This window comes from Lepisma saccharinum, chromosome 12, assembly GCF_977018435.1.
Source record: "Lepisma saccharinum chromosome 12, izLepSacc3.1, whole genome shotgun sequence".
NCBI classification, from domain to species: Eukaryota; Metazoa; Arthropoda; class Insecta; order Zygentoma; family Lepismatidae; genus Lepisma; species Lepisma saccharinum.
In genome coordinates this window covers 46,079,148-46,092,065 of record NC_139240.1, presented here as the reverse complement: position 1 = coordinate 46,092,065, position 12,918 = coordinate 46,079,148, and the positions used below count along the sequence as shown (strand labels likewise).

Here is a 12,918-nt window from a genome sequence, read left to right as displayed (position 1 = left end):
CTTGTAACCACATCAGTTTGTGACCTATTTACTGACTTTCTCTTGGAACCACATCAGTTTGTGACCTATTTACTGATGTATGAATGACTTCCTCTTGTAACCACATCAGTTTGTGACCTATTTACTGACTTCCTCTTGGAACCACATCAGTTCGTGACCTATTTACTGACTCTCTTGGAACCACATCAGTTTGTGCCTATTGACTGACTTCCTCTTGTAATAACAACTGCTTTCTAGCACAATTTCTTTCACCTAATGACAACTTCGAGGAATGGTCAAAGTAAGGACACACACAAATGTCACCTAACACACACTTATCATTCTAATCTTTGTCCAACTAACACTGAAGTAAACTATAAATCTTGACTTTCACATCTATCTATATCTGGTTGTGTTACCAATTTAATTCCCTTAAAAATTGCAACACAATTAATTTTATATTTTCCATTAGTATAGAATAGAATATACATTTCAAAAGAAGGGACACACAAGCAGAGAGTCTCTAATGGATTCTAAATATTAGTGAGACAGGAGAAATATATCAGTCAATTTAACAATTGCCTACACTGTAAATTACCAAATTTTGAGACTGTTCTTATGTATACACACAACTGATAAATCATTCTGTGTAAAATTGACAAAACATTTCTTCAGTTGTTTTTTTCAACATATTATTGTCACTATTCTTCAATCAATATTGATTAGTACAGTTTCTAAGAGTCACTATACTCTCTATGATACCAAATTATATAGAGAGGTGTAAAAATGTACAAGGACTATTAGTCTATACATTTGAATACTTCCACATTCTTGAACTCACCTGTGCGTCAGCATGTGCATGGTTTAAAACATGGTTAAAAGTTAAGGAAAAAATAATAATTCTTAATTATATAATTAAAATTCTATGATGTCAGTTCACAAAAACATGGGAAGTGGATGATGACATGGCTGCCAAGATCTCAAGTAGTCCTGATTTTAATCATTTTTAATCCTTAACGTTTTACTTTTAACCCTTTAAGTGTGGATGGCATACATACCCTATACGCTTTTGTTTACTTTGAGTAGATTCGACTGTGGGTGGCATATTTATAAACCCAAACATTGAGAACATAATCACGTTAGAAAAGATTATGCTAGTTGTAGTAAGAATGAAAACAGTAGCAGAGGAGGAAGAAGATGAAGAAATATGTAAGTTAGACATAAGAAAAGTTGTCTGTTGTTGTGCGGTGTAGTTCGTGTATAATAGAAAACTGAAATAAGGCTCAAAAAACAAATTTGTGTCATGTGAACAGAGTTGCACTTGTTTGGAGTTTTAAGTCTACTTTATGCACAGAAAGGCTAACTGGGACTGGACCTACAGTTTAAAGTGGGATCCGAATCACTAGGAACCTTCACTACGTATCGAACCCGGGACCCCTTGATTACATGTCAACAATGCTACCACTGCGCCATTGGGGAGGCCCTCGGTTTAAAGTGAGGTTTGAACCACTGTGCAATGTGTCTCCACCAGGTATCGAACATTAAGACCCCTTCATTACAAGGCAATGAACCACTGTGCAATGTTCCCATTACGCCATCAGGAGCAGAGTTACACTTGTTGTTCACCTGTGAAACAGCAAAAGTGAATCTAGATAGGAAGGAGGAGGAGTGATGAAACATAATTTTGCTAAAAAAACAGTAATTTCCAGTAGAGACTTATTCAGAAAATTACACACTTGAGTGGTTAACCATTTTTTAGCCCGTGTGCATTTATAACCCTCTCTTTTTCCTGGTGAAGAACCAAGATAGGTTCAAAATTTTGGAAATATTTGAAAAGTATGTGTTTACATGAAAACTCCTTGTATATGTTTTTTGATGTTAACAACACATGTCATTAGAATTTATCTTTTCTCAAAGAGATGTATCAAAAATTTATTTCACAATCACTCAATGCTAAATACGCAATTTATTCTTTATAAATTCTGCAAGAAGATTATCCACTGTATGTGGTTTAATACTATACTATTATATTACATCTTTTCTCATCACTATTGAAAAATATTCATTCTTCATCACACTTAATATCATACAATATTCTCTTTTCACAAAGTATTGGTATTTAAAGGCATTGTGTACAACAACAGGAACTCTTAAGTGTATAAAAAGATAAAATCTAAAGAAATTTTATTTAATAAGTAGCATGTTACCAAAACATTTTTTTTGATATTACAACAACAATGTTGGTTGTTCACATAAACATGAGAACAATTATTTTCCTTCGCAATTTAAATACAATGATGAATTTCAGAAAATAAGAATATTAGTACAGTAATAATGCTTACCTTGTGTTTAATCTCCTGTTGCAACTGTTCCATTATATCTGCATATGCTTTTGTGACTTTAGTCTCCAATTCTTCCATCTCTATCTTGTGAACAGCATCCAGTTGTTCTGAAATGGCCTGAAACCTCTCAACATGATCTAGAAACAGAAAAAATCGTAATGCATAAGATAAAAATCTAACAAACAGAGCACGGGTAAGAAAATTTTGAAGGGAGGTCAGGTAGTTACTAAAACTGATTAGTTAGAGACATGCAAATTCAGTTTTTGACAGAAACAAAAATTGTGAAATAACATGCCGTAATGCTCATTTTTCATGTTTTGTCATGAAATGAACTGCAAAATGCAAACAACTATGCACTTTAGAAAAGCGCATTATCTTTCTTAAATGTTTTCCTTCGGTTACTGCAAAAACCCTACATGTAAACAGATATGTCTTCCTTTTCAGCTCACATGATTTAACATGTAAAAGTTGCAGTTTTGAATTCTTACATTCACTCTTATTTACTTTACACTGCTGCTTTTTAAATGAAAGAAAATTTACAAATTATGATTCCACTCGATTACAACATATCTCAAATTTTCAAGAATATTTTTATACTCAGAAAAAACACCCTATTTCACAAGATACAATTGGACAATATTTTAAGGCAACAGCATCTGATATGTTGAGTTCAAGGTAGACTCTCCATTGCATTGTTGTCTTTTTCCTCTCAAGAGTAGTTGTTGAGTGTTCCTGCGAGGGCGACGAAAGTCTCCTGGTCTTGTACACGAAAGTGGAGAATAAACAGCAGTGACAGAAGTAATAGGAAGTTATTTAATTTAGAAGACAATACACCCAAAGTGCTGATGTATAATACAATTTTAGTAATGGTTGTTGGTTCTAAAATATGCAAGAAGGTTATATGTATCATATAAAACTCCATACAGGGTTGTTAGGGATCTTAATCTAGGCTATGCCAACCTAAAGCCACTCGTTTAAGTGAGAGGTACTTTTATAGCATGGGGTAACACCCCTGAGATATGAAGGTAACTTGTACAACATTTACGCTTTAAAACACTTCCTTTGACTGGACTGGCAGGGTCATGATGTAAGAGAAAAGGAATGTTTGTTACCTCTGATTCTAGATGTGAAGATCGCCTCCGCCAGTTCTCCTGTACAGGCATGGTCCCTGAAATTAAACTCTGATGGCGCACCACTCCTCACTGTAACTCTCTGGCATATTACTCAATACTACGACTCTGTACTCCAAGACAATCGTACAATATCTGACCTTGATTAAGTGAGATTCAAATTTCCTAACGTTAGCCAGCTGTGCATGTTCTATCCTGCACCCAACCATTCTCAGAGTTAATGCTGACTTTTGTTTTATTTCCTGTTAAACTCCCGTGCCTGTTGATTCATCATCTTTGAAGGTCAGCGGCGTTATACGGTATGATTTGAATGTGCAAAATGCATAACTATCCAGGTCCTACTCATGACCATGCTGGGATTTGAACCTGGGAACTTTGATGCCAAGATCAAAGGTCAACCACTTAATGGGCTGGACTACAGAGTGAGCGATTTCTAAATTCAAGACAGTCCAGTGTAATTTAACTTACTGTACAATGCAATGCAACACAAATACTAACCATTTATGAGTTCATCTCTTATCCTTTGCTGTTCCAGCATCATCTCGTCTGCATGCTTTTTCTTCAAATCTTCAATGCTCTTCTGCAGTTTACCGACAGTTTCATTATTACCTGCGCTCAATTTATCAAGCTTCTCCTGCCACTCTTCATTAAGCTTGGTTATCTCGTTCTCATGATTTCTCTGTAAGGCAGCCTTATTCTTCTCAAACTCCTCTTTCGAAGCCTGGAGCTTTTCGGTATGGAATTTATTTGACGTGCTCAATTCTGCTGTGTGGATTTCACTGATCTGCTGCAAGTCGTAATTGTATTTCCTTTGTAAATCTTGCTCAACAGCCTTCAAAGTATCTTCATGTTGCTGTTTTAAGGATTGGAGATCCTTTTGCTGGTGCTTTAAAAAGTCATCCATCATTTCCTTATGTCTTTCCATGAACTTATCCTTAAAACAAGAAAAAGAAATGTTAAATGTGATGAAAATGATCTCAAAATTTCAAAGTATACAAATAAATGAGTTTTTGAGTTGAGTATTATTTTAACTCCACTTTTATGCACTGATGGGCTAACTGGGACTAGACCTACGGTTTAAAGTGGAAATCGAACCCTATGTGCCTCCATCGGGTATTGAACCTCGGATCCCTTGATAACACGGCAACGGCGTTACCACTATGCCATCGGGAAGACTACACGTAAATGTAAATCAGGATTGACATTGATTATCCACTTTACACAGTGGAACATTTGCCCTCCGTGCAACAAACTGAGCACATGTGGAGCTATACTGAGGTGTAACTGAGTTTGCCTTCAAAATGTATCTTTGCTTCTAGCTACTCTTTACCATACAAAAATAACACACTTTTAAAAACTGGCAGTCCCACTCCGGACAGTTTAGTATTATATCACTAATAAAATTAATAAAATGACAATAAATTTCTTGCATTCACTGTTAGTGTGGCAAACACAGCTTAAGTTCTGCATTTCGAAATCAGAGAAATTAATCAGATTGATTGAATTGGTGTTTTAAGTCCACTTTATGCACAGTAAGGCTAATCAGGACTGGACCTACAGTTTAAAGTGGGATCCGAACCACTATGTGCCTCCAACGGGTATCAAACCTGGGACCCCTTGCAAAATTAATCAGAAAATCAATAAAAACTACAATGGGAAGATACGGAACTTTACCTACGCAATGTTAAATTGTAAATATTTATCTATCCCTGATTGGCAAACACAAATACATTTGTAAAGTCCTCTCTTTCTGTTCCCACTTTGATTTTCCCTCTGACTAACGCTATTTACAGATATGCAAATACAAACAGATTTTTTTTATTCCTAAAGTGCTCAGCCTACCTGTTCTCTTTCGCTGTTTGTTTTGATGGCATTTGTCAATTCTTCAAACTGTTGGTTGAGAAGTTTCCTTTCAGCTTCAATTTCAGCCATTACACCTTCTTTGTGCTTTGTTTCAAGCTCCTCCATCAACTGGGCTAATTTCTTTTCATTCTCCTCTTCATATTGGGCCTTTATTTCTTCCCTGAGCCTCTGTTCCATTTCCACCTGCGATAAACATACGGACAAATTATAGGTATTGATATTCTGAGTGTGTAAATTCGATTCATGTTACGGGACTTAGACACGGTAAGATATTAATATACACAAGAAATGTACTTACGTATCTGCATAACAGTTTATTTCATTCGATTTATTTTGGTGACTGCTGTCGGCATCCACATCAGAACGTGTAGTTAATCGAAAGAAATGAACCGTTTCACAGATACGCGAGTACATTTTACGTGTATATTAACATAAATTTGAATTTAATCACTAGAGAGCAGATTAGGAAAACACTATTTCAAAGAATATTTTTCAAATAGGGAAATTTTGCACAAAATGTAGGTCAAGTTTATACACTTGCATTGTTTTGCATGGTGGTGTTTATAATTATATCACACCAAATAACTATTCTTGTATGTGTATATTGTTTTCACTGTAGAATTACTTCTCTTGCAGTTTATGGTTCTTACAAACACTTAAAACACAATTTTTGTTGTAATGTCTTGGGAGACCACAAGCTCCCTTCATCAGTCATTTATTTGTAGTTTGATAAATGTTGCAGTTATAACAATGGCATGATTTTAACCTTTTGCCGCCCAAGGACTTTTTCACAAGTAAGCCTCTATTGCCCGAGACGATTTTGAGTAAAATGCAGAGTTTCAATTAAATGAGTGTAGATCGGAGGCTAATTGCCCTAGAGAGATGAGTGATATACCGTTGTATGCGGAATGAACCAGAGATTCAGACTATATGAAATTTTTGAAAATTCGGCGTATATGTGGTGGGGGGAGGGGGCTAACTCTCAAAATTCCAAAATTTCGGAATTCCCCCACCCTCCCCCCAAGAATAAAGTACATGACAGTGTCGACATGCACATGGAAATGATCGCTGACATGTAAGGAACACAAAAATATTTGCATTATTATCATATGACCAATGTAACTTGAGTTGTACCCCCAAAAGGAATGGTCGGCACGCCACTGATTCAAGCTTCAAAATGCAGCGGTACCTTGAAATGACTATAGCTCAGAAACTAAATGCCCTAGAGATATGAAAGATATACCGTTGTACGCAGAATGAATCACAGATTTAGACGATATATAATTTATGCACATTCGGCGTATACATGGAGGGGGAAAGGGGGGAAATCCCCTGAAAATACTTTTTTTTAAAAAAATGGGGTTTCGCCCCCCCGCCCTCCGAAAAAAAGGATATGAAAAGTTCAAAATGCACATAGAAATTATCGCTGGCATGTAAGAAACAGAAAAATATTTGCATCATTGTCGTATGACCAATGTAACTTGAGTTGTACCCCCGAAAGGAATGGTCACTGATTCAAGCTTCAAAATGCAGCGGTACCTTGAAATGACTATAGCTCAGAAACTAAATGCCCTAGAGATATGAAAGATATACCGTTGTACGCAGAATGAATCACAGATTCAGACGATATATAATTTATGCACATTCGGCGTACATATGGAGGGGGAAAGCGGGGAAATCCCCTCAAAAATACTTTTTTTAAAAAAGAATGGTGAAAATTTACCGATGCCGATGTACTCACCGATAATTTTTGGAACCGATACCGATGCCGATATTTAACCGATTCCGATACATAAGATTATTAAACAGAAATGGGATGTTATTTTCTGCATGACAAAAATAAATTTGATATGTACATTTCTATTGCATGTCATATGTATATACATATATATTCTCAAGAGATGCGAATGTGCATTTGCATCTACAAAAGGTTATGTGAACCTAGAGATTTAACATTAGTACACAAGCAGTTCTTTGAAATGCAAAATGAATTCCTGTTCTGCCAGATTCAACTTCAGAAATACGAGATTTGGAAGCACTTCAGGAAGTAACCTACTTCTTCTCTTATCGCAAATCTGTTCAGCAACACTGAAAACTCAATCACTGAATACTGATGCAGCAGGTATGCTCAAGTATTTTCTCAGCACTTGCTTCATGTATGAATACTCATTTTTTGAATTTCCAATACAAAAGCAGATCCTGGTTCAGCAATGTACTGTTTTATTTCCGATTTATAGTTAGGTTGATCCTCTGATGAGAGTTTGCAATAATTTTATTACAAAAACTCTACAATAATGACGAATCATAATCATATTTTCAATAAATCTTACAAAACTAGAATATAAAACTTATTAGAAGGTAAAATTCTAGTATAATCTGTACCGGTTTAAATATAGGATTTTTGCTGATTCCGATACCGATGCCGATTTCTGCAGATTTTCATACATCTGTTATCGGCTTCAGCACATCCCTAGTCCAAGCACATGTTTTCTCTATTTCAACCTTATGCTTTACCACCTCTCGCCACCCACCCATATACACACATGCTCCCAACGTATCCAAAACTTCACATACTCAGACTAGAAATACATCTACAAACACAAGCCACAAATGTTACAAAAAAAAGTAATCTACAAAAAATTGTTAATTATAAAAGAATTTCACATTTACCTATAAACTTCACGATATCTTGCAATAATCTTCTGTAACTCAGATAGATTGTTCTGCAAAGGACACTAACAAAGCAAATGGATTGCGAGAATTCTATTTTCAACACAGCAATCTTTTCTTTTTCTTCCTCAATAAAAATTAAAGCTAAACTGTGAAAAACTTGCCTCAGGGCATTAATATGTATAAAGTTAATGGAATTTGGATTAATAAAAGGTGCAATTGTTCACATCTATGGAGAAAAATTCAAGCAGAATTCATGCATAATTCTGAGAGCCAATCATTCATGCATAATTTCCGTAATTCAAGGAATTACTGGTGAGTAGCCATCCTTGTGAATAGCAAAGGACAGGCTACGCCCATCACCCATCTTACTGGACAGAATGTACTCAAAATGTAAAATATCCCCTAATTCCATGATGTTATAAAAAAAAATGCATTACAATGTAATATGAGAAGGAAGAGCTTACCTTGTGAATAGCAGAATCCGCAGCAGATTTACCAACTTCCTCCACCAATTTCTCTGCTAGAGACTCCTCTAAGATCTTCAGTTCCTTCCTGTGTTTCTCATTCAACTCCGCTTTCACAGCCTCGATACGATCCGATTCCTGCTTCTCCATCACTGAAGTTAGTCTGGCAATTTCGGAAGACAACTTTTGCTCATAACTTTCCTGCAGTTCGACCAATTTCTTCTCATGTTCAGCATTCAAGGCAGTCTTCACATGTTCCACCTCACTCTCCACGGTTGCAGACACATCTTTCTTAGCACTATTCACTTCAGCAGCTAAATCAGTCTCGTATTTCAATTTCATGTTTTCCACTTCCTTAGCGTGCTTCTCCTTCAACTCTTGTACCTCGTCACCATGTTTCTTCTTTATTTCCTCCAGTAATGTCTCAACTTTCATTTCGTATTCTGACTTCAGATTATCCATTTCTCCTTTATATTTAACTTCTAGTTCTTTTTTGGCAGACTGAAGTTGGTCGTGATATTCTGTGCAACGCTTTTCAAAATCAAGTCTGTAATGTTCTTCTAAATCCCTAAATACAAAAGATGCATTAATCAACTAAAATAAAATACAAACAAGGGTTGAAAAAACGATATAGTTTTAATGTATACTGTATAGCAGTGATATCCAAACCTTTCTACATGCAGGACCAGTTGAACACTGGCCTCAGAATAAACTTAAGACCCTTTATAAGTACTAAGGCAGGCCACATAAAAGATTATGGTGTTCTAATGTGGTGTATATATGGGTGACAAAAGTTACTATATTTTTACATCTTTTCAATATGACCATGCACATAAGTAAAATAAATAACAATAAACCTAGGATTGTAATTATGTTAAGTGTTATGCAATTAAAAAATAATCACTACTGCTATTAGTCGCACTACTTCCTATTGAAGTTGATAAGGCATCACAAAGATTCTCTATCACAGCCTAAGATCATGCTCTTCATCCACACCCCATAGCCTACTTTGATGTACTTGAAACCACTCCAACAATTCAAGAATTAAACAGAAACAAAGGCAATAAAAAGAAAATGAGTTGTTACTGTTTAAATAAGAATTAAACAAAGACATTTCTCAAATTATTTCGTTTCATACAGTAACTACATAGGATCTTCACACTCAAACAATCCGTAAAAAACTTCTTTAATTTTCTTTCTCTTAATGTACATATGCACATTTGTTTTCCCATTTACCGTACCGAAAATGTCATAAGAGGCTAGGATGTCTTTTACGAGATTTCACACTGAAGCAACAAGCAACCAGGACACACTTCATCTCAAAACTGTGTGTGTGAGTCTCTCTTCCCTTCAGTTTATAGAAAGAAAAAGAAAGAAAAAAAAAACATTCACTGTGCATTGCAAGAAAAACTGATCAAGGGGATAAAACAGATTATGAGACTCGATGAGAAGAAGTGAATGGTCGATCACAATAAAACTTGAAACTGATGAAGGAAAATTAGGCAGCAAGTGATTATATGCAGCACCCGAAGTGGAAAAGATAAACTGTTAGCTGGGGGGGGGGGGGGAAGGGGGTGGTGGTGTTTGGTCGTATATTGAACTTAGCTTGGGGGACACCATCCTCCTGCATCCCCCCTCACTTCGAGCACTGATTATATAATGATACTGGTGAAAGAACACTCACAAAGAACACCTACGACCAGGATGGGGTTTCAAACCCATGGCATCATAACAAGCTGCGCTAACCACTCCACCATGGAGGTTGGTGTGAACAATTTCGAGATCACACTTGGTCAAAATTTAAGGCAAGAAACTAAACAGGCCCAACGAAAAACAGCTTGGTCCAAGTGATTTGTGCAGCCACATCACTCCAGTGTGAAAGCTTTAATTTGTTTCTTAAGGTTTATTTTCAAGGGTTATCACTTGTCGTTTTGATGTGAAATCTTTCTTAAGCTAGTCAGCTACATATTTTATCTTACCTTATTACCTGAACCTACAGAAAACCTGGCGAGGGAGAGAGAAAGGAGAATCAATGCTGATACTAATGAATACTAAACTATTTATAACATGCTCTTTTCAATACGTTTTTAAGACATAAATCCAAATTTTAAAAAATAATCTTACTTATAGCTTGGTTCAACAGCATATGAATCACAAATGTGGGTAATGGATGATATTCTAGGTCCATGATCACCACCTGCATAGCAGAAGCTTGGGATTAAATCAGTCTCTGAGCCTGTGCTACTAGTAGACATCTTCCGATTAAACACATCTTCAGTATACCTGGAATTATACAAATGAAAAGACCATTATTCGAATAAAAAGTTGACAACAAAGATTTTTTATTTTGTTTTTTTGTTATATAGCGTTGCTTTTCTGCTTTCATTTGTGCTCTATGACGAGGATGAGTGATGATATGATGTAACTGATGAAGAGACACTCGCAGAGAATACTCGTGTCTAGGATGGTATTTCAACCCCTCCCCCCTCTCCCCCCCACACATACACAGCACACTTTGCTAACTAGGAGGGCTGGCTCGATACAACAAAGGAAAAACAATAACAAGGCGTGAATAGTAAAAAAATCAAGTTTAAGGTTTCCAACTACAAGCTACAGGGTGTCCCAAAAGTCTGCTGCACTGGAATAATGCAGCATGTGAGACACCAAAATGCCATTGACTCATAACTAGACTGAGGATTTTTATGCAAATACATGTTTGGGCATTGTTAAGTGCAGGTTCTTCAGTATGCCAGAGTGTGGAGGAAAGAATACAACTAAATTGAAGTTACAAGCAAAAGTGTATCAATCACAAACTCATCAACATCATATGCATAAACAACTTGCATCATAATACAGACACTAGACGTCCTTTCTTTCTCACGAAGGAGGATACAGATTTGCAGCATACATGATAAAAACGAGACAATAGACCAATCTTAGATAACATAGGGTAATAAGGTCTGGCGTACATCTTTAGTCTGTATATGACAGGCATATTTAAAAAATAATTGATTTTTGACTGTTTTGATAAAAATGTAAGGAAATTGAGGCATATTCATGTTGCAAATTTTGGCCATAAATGCATATATAATTTTATTTTGGATACAATGTGCATATTTTACAGAATTAGTCAGGTAGGTTATTTCTCTCCAGTCAAATGTAAGATTTTCCAGATTGCAAATTTGTTTGCACCACTTTCCAATGTCACTTATCCCAAATTAATCTCCAGCCGCCACCACTACCTGGATGTTGACAACGTCAATGAGTCACCCCAATCTCACAGGAGAGGGGAATGCATCTTACCACAAGCACTTTCTCATCTTAAGATAGTCAGTCATTCATGTCAACTTTTCCTAGTTGTGTGCATCTTGAGCTCCAGGATGAATAAAGAGAACAGTATCCACAGTTCTAATAAAGAAAGTGGATTGATGGGTACTGGAAAAAAGTGTAACAGTACGGTTGGCAGATGCAGCAGCATGATTTGAGGAAAATTCTTGGAGGTCATCGAAGTTTGAGATGGTACTGAAAAACAATCCTGATTTGGATCACTTGAAGAAAGCGTGTTTGGTCTTGGAAAGACATAAGTGTACAAAAATCCTTAGTTGTTTACTGTTACACGAATTATTGTACACAGTTTTGAACTAAGTAAATACCTTTACAGGAGGAATACCTTTACATTTCATGTCTCATTTATGTTATAGTTTTACCAAATACTCACATTTCATAGGGTAAGATACAGGGTGTACACAAAGGGTCTTGACACATTTTAATTATTAATAAATCAGAAACTATTGAAGATACAAATTAACTGGTTGCAATGATAGATAGATAAACTCAAAAAGTTTTATGTCCTGTATCAGTACTCTTCTGTATGTGCTCCTTTTGTCGCACGGTTAATGTCAAGATGATAATTGATTTCTTCACACGTTCGGGTCAGCATGTCGACAGTCACTATTGCATTGTATATTCTGGCTTTCAGTTCACACGTTCATCTCTCTTGCTTCATAAAAATGTCTGCCACATATCCCTAAAGAAAAAAAAAGTCCAATAGAGTTTTGTCAGTGATCTCGTGGGCCAAGGAATCGAACCACCACGCCAAATTCATCTTCCTGGCAAGCGTTCGTTCAAAACATGACAAACAATGTTGACGAACCTTACAGAAGTGATGAAAATAAAGCCAGAGAAAACAATGCAATATCTACTGTGGATGTTGGCATGCTGACCCCAAATTGTGAAACATCGATTGTCATCTTGACATTCTCCGTGCGACAAAAGGAGCACACATAGAAGTGTACTGATACAAGACATGAAACATTTTGAGTTTATCTATCTGTCATTACCACCAGTTCATGTGTATCTTCATTAGTTTCCGATTTATTAATAATAAAAATGTGTCCGACACTTTGTGTACACCCTGTATTGTATTTGTGTTTACTTTCAAAGAAAACTTTTATTTTGCATATTTCT

The 12,918-nt window shown here is 36.1% G+C and overlaps 1 protein-coding gene across 8 annotated transcripts in view; it reads right to left on the bottom strand.

Annotated features, from left to right (window-relative positions):
- Nucleotides 1-12,918, bottom strand: part of LOC145996040 (uncharacterized) — a 577,368-nt gene that overhangs the window by 156,105 nt on the left and 408,345 nt on the right. For all 8 annotated transcript variants that reach the window (XM_083132243.1, XM_083132249.1, XM_083132247.1 and 5 more), the window contains exons 20-24: nucleotides 10,576-10,734; nucleotides 8,452-9,019; nucleotides 5,294-5,497; nucleotides 3,950-4,385; nucleotides 2,322-2,458 (exon numbers count right to left, since the gene is read on the bottom strand). In XM_083132243.1, the coding sequence (XP_082988369.1) occupies nucleotides 2,322-2,458; nucleotides 3,950-4,385; nucleotides 5,294-5,497; nucleotides 8,452-9,019; nucleotides 10,576-10,734 (1,504 nt within the window). The remainder of the gene's footprint in view (nucleotides 1-2,321; nucleotides 2,459-3,949; nucleotides 4,386-5,293; nucleotides 5,498-8,451; nucleotides 9,020-10,575; nucleotides 10,735-12,918) is intronic.